We start from the raw sequence: 20,362 nt of genomic DNA, 5'->3' as shown, positions 1-20,362 counted from the left end.
AATTAGACCTTTCCCAGGGGCTTCGACAGAATATCGGCGACCTGCACATCGGTCCCAATACGATGAAGCCTTCTTGCTCCTCGATGTACCATATCCCAAATAAAGTGGTACCTGATGTCTATATGCTTGGAGCGACATAGAACACGGGATTCCTAAACAAACGAATCCCCCCTCTAGTTGTCATAGAAGATCATGATGGTATTCAGCACGTGTCCAACCAACTCACAGAAGAGATTCCACAACCAAACATCTTCACACGAGGTCATACTCATAACTATGTATTCGGCCTCAGCAGTGCTCAAAGCAACCGACTTCTGCTTCCTACTCATCAAGGATATCAAAGTAGAACCCAAAGGGAACCAACACCCAGAAGTGCTCCTACGATCCTCCACACTGTCTGCCTAATCAGCATCAGAATAATCATGCAGCTTCACATTCCCAGCAATGTATCTCAATCCATGAGAGATTGGAGATTGTGCCCTTAAGATATATCAAAAGATTCTTTGCACCAATCCAGTGAGGCTCAACCATATATGAGCTCAACATGCTAACTGCAAAACATATATCCAGACGGGAGTTCACCAAGAACATCAATGCTAGTATGAGTTTATGAAACTCAGAGGCATTTCCTCAGGTTCGGCATCACTACCGCATAACTTCTTAAAGTTAGGCTTCATCGAGGTAGTCACAGGCTTGCAGTTGACCATTCCAAATCTGGGATCCAACTCCCTCTTACTTTTGTAAATGAAAGGGTCTGTACCTACCAGAAAGAGATCGTCCACATAAGGTACCAGTATGAGAGGCCTATCATCAACAATCTTAAAGCAATGGTTTGGATCGGCTTCACTCCTAGTGAATCTCAGCTTCACCAGCTAGCTATCAATCCTCTCATATCAAGCCCGGGGTGTTTGCTCTAAATCATAGAGAGCTTTCTTCAACCTACATACATGAGATTCCCGATCATGAATCTTAAACACCTCGGGTTGTTCCAAATCTATGGACTTGCTACATGAGGAGAATGGTCCCCTTGTAAGTTTTCCTTCAGTACATCTCAGACATGTACCTCCATGCTCCTTCTTTGAATTCAGGCATCCCTGTCACCATCTGATTCACATCGGATAGGGCCTTACAATGAAAAACTTTGGTGCCATAGAAGAGGTGTGTCACATGACATGGTCCCCAATGGACTTCCTGCAACTTGATACAAATTTCCAACCTTGAACCCATGAGTAAAAGTATCTTGAAAATTCCATTTTCAAACATGTACCTTTCCATCTATGAATGTCACCTTGAAACCTTTGACTTCCATTATGAAAAGGACACCAGGTTCTTCTTGAGATCACGTACATAAAGAACTTCTTGTAAATGAATCGTGCTACCCTCATTCAATTGAGGGGTAACATTCCCTACACCCTTTCTGAGATAGGTGGCATTGACTCCAAGTATAATCTCCACAATTGTTTCCTTCTCTATCATATTAGAGAGAGCTTCCTTCTATCTGATGAAGTGCCTTGAAGCACTACTATCAATAAGCCAAATTCCCAAAGAGTCTGGAGGAGAAGTAGTAGAGAGGGCCAATATAAGATAATACTCCTTTAGCTTATTAGAAACAACATTTGATTCTTCATACCTAGAGTTCCTTGCTTTCTTTGAAGAGTTGGCCATTTCCTTGATGACCTGCGGTCCCTTTTCCTTTGCCATTGCACCTGTCATTCCTCTGATCATTGAAGATGCCCCTGGAATGATTGTTATCATCATCAAGTGATGTGTCCCTTCTATTCGGACACTCCTTCGCATAATGGCCAAACTCGTTGCAAGCAAAGCATCTGCCTTTCCTTCCATCCTTAGATCTGGACATCCCATTGAAGTGATCTTTAGGTAGGCCATCAGATGCTTCTGCTGCGCCACTCTGATAATCTTCTTTGATTCGACTTCACCCTTGGTGAATTTGAAGAGGGATGAGGAACCCATTGAGCCTTTTTGTCCTTTCCAACTGTCTTCAGTGATTGCTCTTTCACTCTTGCTTGGGCTTTGTCTTCACCTCAACTCTTATACCATGTTAATTTTAGGTATGTTCCATGCTTAGAGCAAATTTACTTCAATTTTCCATATTAGCTCAATATCAATTCCAGATTAGCAATCACATTTAGCATGATAGTAAAATGCAGATAGAACATAACCATAAATCGCAGAAGACAAGCCAAGACAAGAGGACACAAGATGTGGCGCCAGCCAGGGACAAACCCCAATGTGGGGAAACCCTTGATCAATTCTTCTTATGTTCTTCAATAGCTTAGCAGAGAAAGAGAGATAATACATATACATCAGAAGTCAACATTTTGACTTGACAAAATAAAAGCAAAGATCTTCTCTAAAAAGATGACACATGAGGTAGCAGATCTGAACTCAGGTGATTCCATCACCATGCTGTACCTATCACTGTGTTGCACCATGCTGTACCTATCACTGTGTTGCACCATGCTGCACCCATCATCGATGTGCTGCACCATGCTGCACCCATCATCATTGTGCATCATCAATGTGTTGCACAATGTTGCACCATCACACCATGTCCATCATCACTATGCTGCACCATCACACCATGTCCATCATCACCATGTTGCCGCAATACATCATGTTGTTGCACCCATTCATGTTGTTGCATCCATCACATCATGCTGCACCTCATTACATCATGCGGCACCTTATTACATCATGTTGCACCTCATTACATCATGATGCACCTCATTATGTTGCAGCATTCATCATCATGTTGTCTTCAAACTAAGACATCAGCCCCAAGGTAGTCCTAGTTATGGTGCTATGGCCTGCGGCCTAGCACATAGCAATGCTGAAGAGAATGTCTTCGAAACATCCTTATTGCTGCACAGTCATGCCCAGAACACATCTCAAATCCGCCACACTATCATTTACAGCAATGTGACATAGTGATCTGACTTTCCTTACAGCGTCTAAGGGGACCTCTTTAACTTCATCATTTCGCTGATAGGGTCTTCTCCAACTGCAGCCAAGATGGCTTCCTTGAGGGCTGAGACTAGGGCAGTATTGGCCCTACTTTGACTGTGGTTTGAAGCACAAATGACAACTACTAGAGACCTTTATTTCGGTGGTTGTAACCTTCACCTTTCACTGCCGCTAGGGCAATTAGATGCCTCTCTAAAAATGCGGATTAGACTGAGTGTTTAGACTGTGGATGAGGAACCTTTTAGGCAGCGTATGGTAGCTCTCTTTGACTGCTAGAGATCCCTTAGGACTGCGGCCAAATCCTTTCATTCTTTGCGGCTAGGTTAAGACTATAGTCCTCCCAATAGGACTGTGGCTTGGTTAAGACTATAGTCCTCCCAATAGGACTGCGGCTTGTTGCCTTCATGACTACGTATTAGTTAGGGCATCATTAGGCTAGCGGTTAGGGCTTCTCCATACCGGCGTTAAGCTTCTCTATGGCATCGTATAAGCTTTTCGATGACAGCGTAGAGCTAGATCATCTTCTTCTTAGGGCAACGTATACTCGTAGGATCTCTCCTCCCACCAAAACCCAAAGACAAGTGTAGAGGAAGAGATCACAAGAGGTGTGTCTAAAATGACTTGCAAGGCACCTCTATTTATACTAAAACGTTGAGCACAAGTGGGGGCAATTTGGTTGCTCGCTAACCTTGACGAATTGTTCCATAACACAAATAAATTCATATCTCCATGAATACATGTCGGAATCGGATGATTTTTAGATCAATCCTACACCTCTCGATGAGAGGAATCCAAGAAAAATAACAGCTGCCATAAATAAGTAGACCCACATTGAGTTTGGCCCTAGTTGCCAATTTTAACACTTTTGCCCAAGTGCTAAATATGTTTGTCCCGACCATCTTTTGCACTTTGTGGTACATTTTTCCTGTTGAATGTGGCCCTATATGCTTTTATCTTTCTTTTTAGCTACATCAACCTTCGGGCTTCATTCCAGGCCATGACCCAACGTGTGGTCAGGGGCAAGGGGCATGTTAACCTTATGTGTACCCAATGGAGGAATGTGGACCCAGGTGAGAGAAATGATGAATGGGGTAAAAATGGATGGATAGAGGGTAATGTAAGCAGATAAGGGAGCGGGACCACGCAACCAAAATCGGGGTTTCCCATGAAATACCATCCTTAGAACCAAATAGTCAATAAAAGAGATCACAGGGGACTAGAACCCAAGGTTAATTCCTAAAAGGGGTCTAGGGGACAAAAGCACATACCTAGCCCATTCTTTCCGTTGAATCTCTCCATTAATCCATGCCCAAAAGCATCCATGATAAACAAACTACAATTCTCAATTTCCAAATGACAAGGCATTCCTTTAGATTCGGGAGGCCCACTTTCAAACATACGATCATCGCAGATGGGCGAGGGACCACATGGCTAGCTCAAGTGGCAAAGAAAATGGCACAATGAGCTAGCTAGTTGCTGCAAGGGGTCGTTGGCTGCTGGTTGAGGACCATCTTGGAGAAAAAAAATCTCCTAGGGATACCCACAAAATGGTGGGTAACACAACCCAAATTGGAACTTGCATTGCCATTGGAAAATCATTCCTGCAACACCTGCCGCATGCAACTTGACTAAACAACTCGCACTTCCTCCAGCACTTGTCTGCGGCAACTAGAAATTGATCTGCTGCCTGTCTCTACGCACTGGCTAATTCACAATGCCTAGTACAGCCTCTGCGCAAATAAATTCGGCATCCCTTCCTTTCACTGGAATGCTGGAATCACTGTGGAGAATTTCTCCAAAAATTCTCTCCTCAATCTCTCTGCTGAAACCATGTTGCTAGTGTCCCCATCTGCGTCCTTGTTATCACCGCAAATCGCATCACTGAGTGCCTTTGTTATGTTCTCCAAAGCCTCGTAAACTTGCTCTTATAATCTCTCGTGGAGAAACCAATAGCCATGTCCTAATCACAATCGATAGTTAAGATCACCTTGACCCCATTAGTGACTTTTCTGAAAGTCTCTAGAGCAAAATTGATTTGCCTCAATTAATTTGATTTAATCAACCATTTTTCCTAAGTTTGACTTAGGAAAATAATTAATAATTGGCTAATTAATCTAAATAAGACATTCATTGCGAAACCTTTTCTAGGTATTGGAGAAAATGTGTTCCTTAGCCTCATAGACACCATAGAGACTAGAAAACATGTCCACTGCTACCAAAAACTAACACTCCCTCTTAGCGAGGAAGGTATTCTGCACTACTCCCATCTTATCCCTAAAGTACACAAACTTTGCCTTACCCAAGGTCTTTGTGAGAGTATCAGCAGTCTGTTGATTTGTGGGAACAATCTATAGCTGAACTAATCTACGTTGCACAAATCTCTGATGACGTGGTATCTAATGTCGATATGATTCAACCTATCATGAAAGACTTGATTGGTGCAAAATTCAAATACAAACTTCGATTGGACAAGAACTTCTACACGGGTTCAATGTGAAGATAAAAGAAGTAGTTCGACATATTTTTAAAACAAAATGATATTTTTGAAAAAAAAATTCTATCTTGTAATTCACTTAGTCAAGAAGTGAAAGTCTTGTATTTAGAAGTCTAAAAAAGTGTATCTCATGCATGCCTAACTTAGAATGGGAGTAAACTCAAAAATAGATTAAAGTTTTGGTCTCAGCTAAAGCTATAAAGACAAGTCAAGGTAGAGGATTCCACTCACACTTAACCAATTGAGAAGTGGAGCCACTGATAGAGAAACAGAGTGTTGATTTGTGGTAGCATCGAATGTGCTCTAGCCATGAAAATTGGTGGAAAGGCTAAGGCACATAAGATCTCCAAGACCCGGAAATGGTTTGGGGAAATTCCACCCGATTGGAGAGATATTAAAATAATTAATATTTTTGATGGGGTTCCTAAGTCTAAACTTAGGAAAATTAAAATATTAATGGGTATTAATATAAAACTAGGTGAGAATGTTCTAAATGACATGGATCAAGCCAAATCTAATCTTAGTCATTGATTAGAGACTTAATCTCGGTCATTGAAGACTCAACAGGAAAAGTATAAGAGGAGGCTTGAGGGTCAGTTGGAGATACACCACACTGATCAGTAAGTTCGATTTTCTGGAGCGGGGCTTGCTGAGAAAATTCGAGCTAGTGGTATGTTGCGGCGAGGGCAGTGAGTACGTAGCAGAGAGGCAGGGATAGTGCCAAAGGGTCAGCGCAAAGACCGAAGAGGTTGACGCAGAGGCAGCTAGAGCTACGCAGAGGCAACTAGGGACTGCGCAGAGGCAGAGAGGCCTACATGGGTGACGCAAAGAGGCCAAGAGCTGATGCATAGAGACAGGAGGCTGACGCAAAGGCTTCAGGAGCTACGTTGAACCTAGCACAGCTGATGCAAGGCCAAGAGGAAGCGCCGGAAGGATTTCGTGGGGCAGACTAGAGCCGAGAGGCTGAATATCTGTCTCCGAGAAGAGGTATCACTGTCGTGTAACAATCTCTGTTGGGTGAGCTATTTCTAGCACCCTAGTTGTACTCAAGAATCTGCATAATAATAAAACCCTCATAACTGTTGCACCAGTTTTCCCGAATTGGGTTTTCCCGAGAAAGATTGTCCAAAACTAACGGTGTCCCTTGTGTGTTTGTCTCAGTATTTCAGTTGCTGATCTGTATATGAGTTAAGGTTGCATTTGTGTTTATTTTAGTTTTTATATTTATAAATAACTTGTTAATGGAATGAACAAGTAGGAGAAATTAAACCAGATAATGCAGTGGGGCTTTTTGATGTGTCAGAGTTAGAAATTTCAACACTGAGCAGGAATTCATGCAAAGGTAAAGCCAAGCAGTAGTCTGTACAGTTCTCGTACAGTTCCATACAGCACAGTCCAGACAAGTCGTACAAGCTATCCAGCAAGATGTACAGTAATTTTCTACTGTTTCTGGTTTTTTCCAACAGAATGTACCTCTCAAGCATGCCATGCAAGCTGAATTAAGCGTAATTTCAGTAACCATGCAGTGCTATTTTTTTGCGCAGCTTTTGGAGGTTTCCTCGTAAGTTTTTCAAATGAATGAAAATTTTTCCAGCTATTTTGTGATTGATGCTATGGTCTGAAATTTATTTCTGCATTAATTAAATTCAACAATTACATTGAGATCATAAGGACTTTAGTCACCTAGGCTTGGAAATTTTAACAGCAGCACAAGTTGTCTAGCAGGCTGTACAGCAGTTTTCTGTTGTTTCTGAATTTTTCCAACAGGCTGTATCTCTTGAATGCCATGCAAGCTTAGTTCAGGGTGATTTCAGTAATCGTGCAGTGCTGTTTTCTGGGTAGCTTGTGGAGGTTTTCTTGTAAGTTTTTCAAAAAGAATGAAAAGTTGATTTGAAGGAGTAATTATCTGTCTATGAAAAAATAATTTTTATGCTTCTACTATTTAATTTCCAGCTATTTTGTGATTGATGTTATGGTCTGAAATTTATTTCTGCATTGATTAAGATTCAACAATTACTTGGTGAATTGAGATCATAAGGACTTTAAACACCTAGGCTTGGTAGCCCCAAGGGTTAGCTCAGCTGTTATAGTGCCTGTTGCAAAGTACCTCGGCAATCAGGGGGTCATGGGGTCAATTCTCGTCGACACGCTTGGGGTTAGGCCCTGCTAATTTGGCCGGTGGGATTAGATCCCTTCGGATTGATCTGCCCGGATTTTCTCGTGGATGTAGCGGTCACCCAGTGCCCATAAAACACAATTAAAAAAAACACCTAGGCCTGGAAATTTTCACACCCCAAAATACCTGTTGTAAATCTCTAGGTTAAAGCATATGAGGAAGTGACATGTGCAAGAAATTTGGCCCATTGGGAAAGCAAGCTTTGTGACTATTTAAAAACATTTCTATGTAAGGTAGGATAAGAATGAATATATAAAATCATGCCTCCATTAAATTAATATTTTTTTGAGCTGACATTTTACAACTTATATGGAGTCATGGAATGAGAATATTGATATTATGGCCTTAGCAGGGCACTAATTGTTTTGCTTAATCAACCATGGAAATAGTCATGAATTTGACAATATCATAGGAGTTGTAACACCTAGGATCTATATAGGATACTCCTACAAAAAGGGACAGATAGGTTGGCCAAGGCACCTTTATATATACATATAATAGGGCACTCCATAGTTTAACTGGTTGGAACTAAAGCAGTGTGGTTTGGTCCATAAGGCAATCTTCCTGATCTGTTCACTTTAGGTTGAGATCCATCTAGTCAACAAAAGGGAAGATCACAAAGCCAACAATGCATGCCAACATATGACATCCTAACTCCTGCAACTAGTATGCTAAGCCTCTAATGTGAATTTCCAAGTAATTGCAAGTACATGAGACTAGCTAGTACATGAGACTAGCTGTGGTAAATAATACAAACGGAACTTGAGAACAAAACAATAAAGGAAGAAGATACAACAAAAGACAACTTCATGCATCAATCTTGTATTAATTGGAATAAAAACACATTCTTCATCTGATGTCATGGTACAATGAGATAAATTCATGTCAAAGGGACATCTCAAGAGGCAATTTGGAAAGAGGCCTACACATTTATTGAAAATGGTTGAAGTTAATATGGATTTTAAAAATAGATGAAAGGAAATGCATGCATCAAAAGAATAGAGTAAGAATAGATACAAATAAGTTGTCTTGTAGCTCACCACGATGGTCGAAAACCACCTGCAAAATATTCACACACAAAAACAAAACTTCAGCACTCAAGAATAATGCATTCTGAAAACAAAATAATTATGTTGTAATTCCTAAAATGACACATCTAAAAACAACAAAACAGTAGACAACCATAGAATAATGTTGCACAAAGCGCGAGCGGGATTTAATCGGCGCCGGGAAAAAGGCGGAAAAAATCGTTAAAAGCGGGAAAAAAGCGTTTGGCACAAAAATATTCATTTTTTTTCATTTTTTTTCAATTTTTTTAATATCTAAACCATCTACAACATAAAATAAATACATTGACACATAAATATGATAAAAAAACTAATATATAAGATGTTTAATATCATTTCTAGCGCTAAAATCACACATAACATTGAATCATGTCCTGAATAGTAAGTCCTGAGTCCCAACTCAGCCTCAAAATATCAACAAAAAATATGATAATGTATCTCATCATGTCATAATGTCATATACAATAAAATGAAAGTCTAATCCTATTGATTTCCTCTGCCCCTCTTGCGAGAAAATGGCACAACTTTCTCTTTCCCTCTAGATGTAGAAGCTGGTGCCTGTGCTGGTGGAAATGGCAGTGGAGTCTGACGTGCTCTAGAAGCTGAAGAACTAGTAGTAGCAGCTACAGGAGGCTGAGGTGGACGGAGACCACGTCCTCTACTGGTGGTAGTGGTAGCCCGGGTAGGCGGTGTCACCTCCTCCTCCTGCTCCTCCTCCTCCACCTGCTCCTCCTCTTGCTCCTGCTCCTGCTCCTGCTCCTCCTCCTCCTCCTCCTCCCCCTCATCCTGCACTAACCAATCCTCAGTGGCATCCATGAGAGGCCTCTCGGTCTCAACCCTCCATTCAGCAGTGGTGTCAATCCCATCCAATGAGATGGCTTCCGTATCAGGTGTCTTCTCTAGTTGTCTCACCCACAATCGAAGATTGTAGTAGACATAGACCATGTCATTAAGTCTATGGGACTCCAACCTGTACAAAGTTCATGAAATAATAATTAATAATTAATATTATAAAAAAAATATTGTTTAAAACTTTAATGAATTCAAAAATTTATTTGGAAATTTGCAATATTTTAAATGTTAAGTGTTAACCTATTGCGCTTCTTGTTGTGTATTTTTTCAAATACACTCCAATTGCGCTCACATCCCGAGGAGCTGCATGTTTGGCTGAGGATGCGTACGGCAAGCTTTTGCAAAAGGGGTACTCTGACACCATACATCTTCCACCATGCGTCTACAACAAAATTACAAATAAAATTTTAAATAAACATAAGAAAAAAATGGAATTTGAAGAGACAATGAAATTTGAAACAAAGTTACAAAGTACAAACTAAAAAATACCTGGCATTTTAATCGTCCTATCAATGACAGCCATCTCAAAGCCAAATGTGCCACCTGACAACTTATATTGCTCAATTTGTCTAGAGACCTCCATACGTTCTTCTGGAGTTCTCACCATCTTCTGGACACAGGTTAATAATCCTTCCACGACCTCAACATCAAAATTAAACACACATGCATAAGAAAATGCAGGGTTCAGGAAAAGCCCAGCAGCATGAATGGGACGATGGAGTGTGTTGTTCCATCGCTCATCAATGACTGCCCATAGAAGGAGTTGTCTCTGAAACCCATCATCTCCCTTATCATCATAGTAGGACCGAATGGCTTCTTTGGCCCTGTCCATGGCTTCATACAAATAGCCCGTTGCGGGCTTCTCACCATCAACCAACCGAAGAACCTTTACCAAAGGTTCAGTAACAGCGCACACCTCCTGCACTCCCGCCCAGAAGTCTTCCTGGTATGAAACTAGTCTGCACACGGCTTCTCCTTCTGGTTTGCGGCTCATTGGCGAAGCACGCCACTTCTCTGAAAGAAACATTCTCTTCAAATCCCACATAGAATTCAAGAGGGATTGAAGAGATATGAAACTCGTCGCAAACCGTGTAATGGCGGGGCGCACCAACTCTTTGTTGTTGGTGCATTTTCTCATCAAGCTAAGCACAGATGTGTGGTTGTAAATAAATTTTGTGATGCTTTTTGATGAGTCAACAACCTCTTTGACAAAGGGAATTTTCCCTATGTCCTCTAACATCAAATCAATACAATGGGCAGCACAAGGTGTCCAAAATAAAGTAGGATGCCTGTCCATAAGCATTCTACCAGCAGCAACATAATTTGCAGCATTGTCCGTTATGACTTGGACAACATTTTCTGCACCCACCTCCAAAATAAACACATCCAGCAAATCACATAAAGTTCTTGCATCTTTGATTTGATGAGTTGCATCAATAGATTTGATAAACATAGTCCCCTTGGGACAACTAACCAAGAAGTTTATAAGGGTTCTCCCCTTTTGGTCAGTCCAACCATCTGACATAACAGTGCATCCTGTTTGTGCCCATGATGCCCTAAAATCCTCCAATCTTTGGGTGCAGTCACGCTTTTCATCTTGAAGAAGCCAGCCTCTGAAATCATGAAGAGAAGGGATTTTGTACCCCGGGCCAACACTGGCAATAGCATCAACAGTAGGTTGGAAAAATGGATTATTCCTTATAATGCTGAAAGGAATATCACTCCAGAGGAGAAATTTCGTCATCAACTTGTCAGCTTGTTCTTTTTCAGTTCTTTTTAGCATTGAACCAATAGTTGGTTGTGAACCAGGTGTGGTTCGAGGAACAAAATATGATGATGCAGCTACCGGATTGACTGACGCTGCAGTAGAACCAGTGCCACTTGGCCCACTTCCTTCAACTGACCTTTTTAGTTGCCTTTTGAGTTCTTCTTTGGCCTCTCTAGTGTGCTCTAATTCTCCCAATGCTCTCATGGCTTTTTGGATAATTTCAGCAGTTGTATTTAGACAGGGCCCCACATCATGTCCAGGGATTTGTGCAAGGTGGAACTTCAACCTGTACACCCCCCCGAATATTTCCTTTCCACACAACTTGCAATACAAGTTTTGTCTATCATTCGGAGTTTTAGGGTCACCATATTCCCAGAAAGGATCCAATTTCCTTGGCATGTTTGTTTTTGAATTTTGAATTTGCAAACCTATGGAAAAATAAGGATTAGGAAATAGGAATTTAGGATTACATAATACAAATTACAATTTAGCATTTACAAAATTACAAGTTAATTATTTCCAAAATCCCAATTTCTAAACCCAAGTTACCCAACCAAATGCCAAAAAACAATGAAAATTCAAAAAAAATAAACAATGTTTAAAAAAAATGAGAAAATAAAAATAAAAAATTGGTTCTCATAGTCATAACAAATTACCCATCCCAAATCAATGAAAAATTACAAAAAATTCTTTAAAAACAATGAAAAACAAAGTTTTTATAGAAGCAAAACAAAAAAAAATTAATCTACATACCTTTTTTATGGACAAATTGGTGATCTTGTCTTGGATTTCTCCTAAAACCACTTGGATTCGCTCCCAAATTCGACGGAAACCCTCCAGCTCCTCTCCCTCACCTCTTCTCCTCCTCCTCCGCGCGCAAACAGCAAAATGACATAAAAAAAATCGATTTTCGCCTATTAAAAGCCCGCTGCCCCGTGCCTCTGCGATTTTTTCAAAAACGCGCGATTTTTTCCGAAAAAATCGCTATAAAAAAAAGTCCGCGATTTTTTGGTATAAAAATCGCGATTTTCCGATAAAATCGCGATTTTATCGCGATTTTAACAACACTGCAATAAACAAAGTAAGCATAAAGAACATAACAAACAATATATTAGAATGGTAAGCTTGGTTTGAAGAAGCTATAGTAGAAAGCACTTTCATTAAGATCATTTGAGATGTTAAAATGTAAACAACAGTTCCAGAAAGGGATCTACTAATTCTCATTAACAAAATTCAATATATGTGTACAAATTACAATTTGTGCCTCGATGCTCTACTCTAGCTTAATGCCCAAACTCTAAGAACCTTGCTCGAGACTAGCCATGTACTCACAAACCTGATTCAAATGACAAAACCCTATTTATTCCTTTCTTGGCTAATTGATTAGCTTCTCTCAACTCTTCATCTACCTCCGGCATCTCTTTATGTCCAATCTGGTTCCTCAATTTCCTTTGGAACTCTTCAAATCTGTCCACATCAGTTCGAAGTCCATTGCAAGTTGCAACCCCTTGTCTTCCCTAGAGCACTCCTTATTGTGAATGTTCATTATGCATACTTCCTATTGTGTTTTCAATCTTGCTGCATTCCTCTGCACTATTGATGATTCCAACATCTCATGCAAACTCTTTCCTTACTTGTCGCATGTCTCCTTTACCTACACAAAAACTATGCACTACATTTTTCTCCTATAATGCCCATGCATTAACTTCTATATATATACACACTCAACGTCCCCCCATCCCCCCTAAATTTCCCTAAAATTTGGGGTTGCTCCTACATGTTCCCCCATGTGCATCTCCCCACTCCTGCATCCCTCTATCCTGGAAACTTGGTGGAACATTGTGAAAAACAGAAGTACATGAGTGCACCTAAGAGAAAGATGTCAATCACAAGAGACAATACCAAAATTAAGTGCCCTTAGGCTTATAAAACTTCATGAGATAATACAAATGAGAGATTGAGTTGTGTCTCTATACACAACTCAAGTGAGGCATCCCTTCAAGAAGCGGATATGGACCCAAAAACCAAGGAAACACACCCCAAGAGAGTTATTGAACCTACATATCAAGTTTGGTTAGGTCAGCCATAACCATACCCAGTGATACAATAAAAAGAATAAAGAATATGACCTTAGCCATATTTACAAGTACTGATGACACATGAGTCATGGCCATATGTACAAATTACACTAGTAATTCCAACAAATCTACTTCTGCAAATAACTAGAACTGTCTATGGTATGCATGTGCCTCTCCCTCATTCTACATAATCATTGTTTACCCCCAAGACACTTTCTGCCGCACAATAAACTAACATATTTGAATCATCACCAAGTACAAGTTTTGCAACACTGTTGAGTAGTGCAAGTTGCTACCTTGGTCAACGTAAATGTTTCTAATACAGAAAAAATAGGTTTTGTGAAGTCACTATTGATGATACCATTGTTGACCGTGGTATCATGCTAATCCGTTTTGAACTTGGTTGCTAGTTGCTTAAAATATGGCCTTGGGCAAGCTCTTCTTGCAAATGGAATATTTAGAGGTGTTTTGTAACATAAACAGTTCTTGTTTATAATCGAAGATAGTTATTCTGTATGAAATATATTGATTGATAAGAATTGAATGAATGATACAATAACCCTTGTGACAGTTTACTTATAGCATTCACTGGTCACAAGGTAAAAGGGTACATGCCCCTTGAATTTTCATTTAATTAATTAATTTAATATTATTTATATTTATAATTATGTTTATAACGTTGCCATCCCTTTAAAAATTGCTTTGTCCTCAAAGCAAGGGTAATGAGGGATATCACAGGCAAAAACTCCCTATTCCCAATGATGAATCTTCCTCTCGACTTAGGTGTTAATCTATTTTCCTTGAAAATGAATTTAACTTGATTGGCTTTATAAAATTTAGGTCGTTGGTTAGTACACAATTAAACTTGATTGGATGTTGGGGGTTGATTGAGAAATGGGGGGGGCTAGGGTTCCTGCAAGCAACCATGGTCGTCGCATCGCTATTTTTGGGGGTTTGTTCGGCACTTTATTCTGATTTTATGCCGGATTTCGCTCTTAGGTTCTTTTTCCCGATGGTCCTTCCTTTGTCTGTCACATTTTCTGCGTTGGATACCTCTGTTCTCTCACCCTCTTGAGTTATGTGTTTGTCTTGTTTGGTCCAACCATTTTCATTTGCACAAGTGGCTCCTTGTTGGATCCACTTTGTCTGACTGGGTGTTGAACTGGCCCTGAATATGCCCGGGGGAGGGGGTTTTCCAAACAATCCCTCGGCATTCTCAAATTCTCATGCAATTCAAGCCCATCTATCTCCCGTTTGCTTCGCTCCTCCTTATGCAGTCGTCAATTGCTTGATCGATTTGCCGCAATCTGTTTCGTTGGCTTCCCCTGAGAATTTTTCCTCTAGCCCAATCTTGTCTAGTGGTATCGAGGGTTTTTCTTCCGTTGGGGCCTCGGTTCCCTAGTCTTTTCTCCTTGGCCTCTTATGTTTTTCAGGGTTTCCAAGGTTTTCATACTTTCCCTTGGAGTTATGGTTCGATGCCTCCTCCGGTGACTCATTTATTTCCATCTAATCTTGTGGACTTTGGTGTTGGTTCCTTATTCCCTATTGCTCCAGTCATATCTTCAGAGGGTCGTGCCTTTGTTGACGGTTTATTAAATCCTGGGGTTTGTTTGAGGTTCTCCCTTCCTTTCATCTCTCTGGAGTTACCCTCTACTAACAATGTTCTAAAGGGTTTGACCTCTCAAGCACCGGAGGGCAGGTCACCTTTTCAGGGTTTGGAGGCGAGGTGCATTGGAAAGGCGGGTTCGGTTGGGTCGGAGGATGGCCCGTCGGTAAAGAAGGTGGACTCTCTCAGGGTAAACAAAAGAAAAGTCACTTTGTCAAGCTGAACGAGGACCTAGAAATGGCTTCGACTCTTGGCTTGGATGTAGCCATTCAACAAGCTGATTATTTTAGTCATAAATCTCTAGTCAGCAGGATTCATGGCCAAATATTTGGTCTTCCTTTTCTCCACGAATCGGTGGAATCCTCAATTCAGCCTCTGACAAATCACCTTGTCTCTGTTCGGGCACTTGCGATTCATGGGTTCTTTTTCCCGATGGTCCTTCCTTTGTCTGTCACGTCCACTTAACTAATGACTATTTAACATAATCAATATTTGATTATTTAATATTTATATTAATTTTATTTATCTCACTTGTTATGAATTATATTCATAACATAGCCCTTCCCTTCGAAAGCTTTGTCCTTAAAGCTTTAGTGTTGTCGATTTTCTTCACTTAGTGTTTGTCATCTCGATGTATACAATCTGGTCATCGTTTCGTCATGTAGCTCATCAGTAATATTCCCTAGAATTTTTTTTTTCATTTATATTTTTTTTATAATAATGCTTTTTTTAAATAATGTTTTTTTTAAATAATAATATTTTTTTAATAATATATATATATATATATATATTAATTTAATTAATTAAAATATATTAATTAATTAAATTATAATTTACATATATATTTGCTATATAATTATATATTATATGTTTATGTATTATATATAACTATAATTATATAGTATATAGTATTCGATTAAATTAATTTAACTCCACTCTGCTGAACGATTGCATCGCGGTCATGACAGTTGACCTTGACTGTGACTCCCCATTCTTCCACGCGTTAATACCGTGGCTCCTGCTACGTCTACCAATCATGGCATCGTGGCTCCATGGGGACAGAGGCACCAATTGCAACGACAGGAGGTTGTTCGATTGGAAGGCAGCTGGATAATTGCAGAGGCGGGGGTTGCAGGTAAGGTTTCCACGGAACTGTATTGCGGCTGGGCCAATGTCTGGTCGGGGCAATGAATAGAATGCAGGATAGTGGTGCAGACGTGGGGGATAGAGTGGACGATGGACAGGAATGAGACAGGGAACGTCGGATGGGTGATTCCCTGATGCGCTCGATTCTGGCCATCTCATTCCTGTAGCAGCCACCAAAGAAAATTTTACGCAAAATGGCACCGAAACCCTCAGCGAGGGGTTGCATGATATCAATATCAAAAAAGATGGTTGGTGGAACAGTTGGGACTTCAAAGAATTTACAAGTAGATGGACGAACAGCGGCAACGCGAACAGGAGACAGTGACGATGATAAAAAAATCCTTCGTTGTTCTTCCACGGAAATTATAATCGTGGGTGATCACAGAATCGAAGTTAGTTGAAGAAATGTTATATACTGACCTCTTTTATCGAATCAAATTCATCATCATCATCTTCAATTGCAATGGAAATGAAAATTGATAGGCCGCAGGAGGCGGAGTTGCCCAATCATCAAATTGTGAGACTAGAAAGATCCGCTGCTATTCCAAAGAAATTTCCAGAGCTTCTGCAGACCCTTGTGCTATTGTTCTTTCACCAACTTTATATATCGTTCTGTTTCTTCGGGATTTAGCGCTTCTTTCTCTATACTCTTGATAATTTGTTCTCTTTCTTCAGCCTTTCATTGAAAGAAGCAATTGGGTCAGATTGAGAAACTCTTCTTTTTGAGGAATTGGAATTCAGAGAAGAGTTTTGTGTGTAAACTGCTACGACTGTACAAATCTTTCTCAATCATTTGTTGTTTGTGTGTTTTACTAGAATTGAAATAATTGTGAAGGGATTTAGTGTTAATCTTGTTCTATGTTTCCATGCCCGGTGATAAAAATTTGATCTGGTATCGATATCGCTAGTAGTATATGGATATTGTTTGTCGTGGAATGTATGTAGAAGACTGATTAATCTAACAGAGACCATAGTGGCCTTGCCAAAGTTTAGCAGACTATCCAAGCTGGTTTCTGAGCATAGCGTACTAGCAACCCCATCACTTTCAGATACATTAGACACGAATCTGTTTTCAGTGTGAAATGCAACAAGAGAAGATGAATTTGCAGATTGAGATCTGGCCACTAAATTGGGCTCAAAATCAAGAAGAATTGCAAAGCTATCCAAATTCTCAGATATGGTAGTGGTTGTGGAATCAGGCAATGGACTAGATACCACATCTTTGTTGTCAGTAACTGGCACCACATCAATTGGACCAGATTCAGGCTCTTTCAATTCCATGTTTTGAATGGAGACAGCCATAGCAGAAATACTCACATCACCCTCACCACCTTCAAATCTCAGACCATTAGTTTCCTCATGAAGAAGAAAAGACTGGTTTGTACCTGGGATTTCATGGAGATCGCCTGAACCTTCTGCATCTTCCTCATTATCGATTTTTGCATAACTTTCCTTAAAACGTGTTGTAGCTTCTGCACATGATTTTTCTAAACGCCGAAATGCTTCTTGAATTTTACTAAACTGCGCAACGCATTCAAGACTTGAACATAATGGCACACTGTGTTGTGAACAACATTCAAAGACTCGCATCATTATATTGTGCGCCATGGCTCTGATACCACTGAAGCATAAAAACTGATAGCTTGTAGGCTTGAATGTAAAAATACATGAGGTATTTAAAATAATAATTTATTAATATATAAAAAATTGTACAAGTGATATGAAAGTTACAATGAGGCCCTGCTTTTATACCTAAGCAGGTGGCCTTTCATGATTAGGCATGTCTTTTAGACATGCCTTTCCACTTAACTAATGACTATTTAACATAATCAGTATTTGGTTATTTAATATTTATATTAATTTTATTTATCTCACTTGTTATGAATTATATTCATAACATTATGAGGGTATTCCATTCTGGTGCAGTCGTTGTCACCAGCATGGTCACTGTGTGTCCTCCCATCCAAAAGAAGGTGTATCAGCCCTTGGGGACTAATGTGGCAGGAGGTTTTGGTTCAGCATCCTGTTCTATGGCATATATGCCCCTGGCCTCATGTTTGGTTCTCTTGAAGTTGCTTCTATGGACCACGTCTCTATTCCGGTATCCAAAGGATTGCGTCCTAATATCCTTCTTCCTAGTCCCTCGACTCCGAATAGTGAAGGGAAAGGAACTTTGATGCAAACTGCTTATCTAAGGATGGCCTTCATCTTGAAAAGGATCCTTGGGTCACAGTGGAGCAGATAAATGATCAAAGTGAAGTCTTTTCATCACATTCAGGGGTCTTAGCCTTTGTGTTTTCTCTGCAGATGTTAGCTCTCATTCCCTAGACTTGCTATTTTTTACTATCGTTTTACAATGCATGCTACTATAGGGTTTTTATCTCTTGCAGATCACAGTTGTTCTCAGAGTTCAGTGTTTTGGCAGTTTTCTAGGGCTTTTGGCCTGGTTTATGGTTATTTTGTGATATATACAGGATACCAATATTGTTATCACTTTTTGTACAAACCATTGTTATGCACTACTTTTGGTATTGCAACCTTTTTTCGCAATGTTTATATATATTTGCGCTATTGAGGAAAATGTTTGTACCCTCTGAAAGTTCTCTTAGTGCAGATGTTTTCAATTATTATCAAGAATACACTCCTGAAACGTATACACAAAATGTAAGTTTCTTCATTATTCTATGAATGAATATACCCAAAGCATAAATAAAACCTGCAAATTCTGAAGTAAAAATCCTTTAAATTGAGTGCACTTTGAGGTGTTATCAAGCTCTAATTGAGACCGTACTAGGTGTTCACTCATGTCAAGTACGCTTATCATTCTAAGAACTTCTCTGCAGAATAATTCGAACTCTATACTTTCTACATGAAAGGAACAGGATTTGTACATTATTTCTCCTAAACACACGATGAAAAAATCGTCAGAGAGGAAGAGTTAGTGATTGCTAGGTTCCATCTAGAGAATAAAACACAAATAATTGAGTCACTTCCATGTGTTGGACCAATTTTCCTTGCTCATTGTACCCAGCGCTACCTCCTCTATGGAAAAGAATTAGTGAACTAGAACTAGAAGATCTCGAATGTCAAGAAAAGAGAGTAGCAAAGGATAGTCAAGAATGACTTCCCATCCCATGTAATCGGTGTCCATAACATCTTGGAACTATTGTCTCATTTTGTTCTCAGAGCAACGTTGGACGCAATGTTGCACAACTCATACTCGTATAAGACTCATATGGCTATTGACTCGGCAACTAGTATAAGACTCGGGAACGACCCATATAAGACTCGTATAAGGCTTGGCAAAATACAGAAAAACTTAAAATATGGTAAATTTTAGGCACAAAAAAGACACTAATGACAATTCCAATCCATATAAGCTATAAAAACCACAATATGTGCAATAATTCATAACATCATCTCATAGCTATGAAAGTATAACATAATTTATTCAAGTTAACATTTAGAAACTAAATAAGAAAAGGAATCACGATTCCATAATCAAAATAAAAAATGGCAGCAAGTCAAAATTTAAATACATATGTCATAAATGATAAGTCACAGACTCATAACAATCTTGAGTCTCATCACTCATGCACGACTACGCCTACAATAAGCCCTCGTGGAGTTACTGCCAACATCGGAAGGCTAAAGCAACTATGAGGCGAGTGCATTTGGAGTCTCCATTTGAGATGGCAAACCAGAGAGATCCTCAATCTCTTCATCAAGCCAACTCAAATCAAGGGACTCCTTCTCCACAACCAAATCAAACTCTAAATCAATACTATCCAATAAAATCAGATCTAGATCCTTTGGCTCCAATTGTTTTGTAAGCATTCGAAGGTTGTAGTAGATGAAAACCAACTTCTCCAACCTCTCATGCTGCAGGGTTAACTCAAAACTTTGATGGCCAATTCTTGTAATTGTGGTGCCTCAGTGCCACAATCTATCCACCAATGAGCTATAAAAAAAATAACAACAAAGATTATCAGTTTGCAACGCCAAACATGTAAAAGAGAACTAGCAAAATTACAAGCTAAGTTCTAACAATTTGCACTTACAAGACATTTTCTTGTCCTTGAGACGTTGGCTTGAGCAGAATCCAAACATGCCAGATGCTTTCTTGTACATATCTTGTTGTATGTTGATTTTGACTTGAATATCTTGATATGGAAACATCTTCTCAATGC

At 39.7% G+C, this 20,362-nt stretch overlaps 2 protein-coding genes across 5 annotated transcripts in view; both read right to left on the bottom strand.

The window, feature by feature from the left end:
- The window catches only part of LOC149197491 (uncharacterized), a 400,746-nt gene that overhangs the window by 227,597 nt on the left and 152,787 nt on the right, over positions 1–20,362 (bottom strand). For all 4 annotated transcript variants that reach the window (XM_089405857.1, XM_089405856.1, XM_089405859.1 and 1 more), the window contains exon 7: positions 8,696–8,714. In XM_089405857.1, the coding sequence (XP_089261983.1) occupies positions 8,696–8,714 (19 nt within the window). The remainder of the gene's footprint in view (positions 1–8,695; positions 8,715–20,362) is intronic.
- LOC149197493 (uncharacterized) lies at positions 9,048–10,108 on the bottom strand. The gene is made up of 2 exons (XM_089405861.1): positions 9,815–10,108; positions 9,048–9,692 (listed from the first exon to the last, which is right to left on the bottom strand). The coding sequence occupies exons 1-2, from the start codon at positions 9,940–9,942 to the stop codon at positions 9,206–9,208; spliced, it is 615 nt and encodes a 204-aa protein (XP_089261987.1). The 5' UTR covers positions 9,943–10,108; the 3' UTR covers positions 9,048–9,205.

The sequence above is a fragment of the Pinus tabuliformis genome, chromosome 2_2 (genome assembly GCF_031772625.1).
Source record: "Pinus tabuliformis cultivar Carrire ecotype Pingquan chromosome 2_2, CPIR1, whole genome shotgun sequence".
NCBI classification, from domain to species: Eukaryota; Viridiplantae; Streptophyta; class Pinopsida; order Pinales; family Pinaceae; genus Pinus; species Pinus tabuliformis.
Note: the sequence above shows the minus strand (reverse complement) of the source record. Positions and strands in the feature narration are given on the sequence as shown.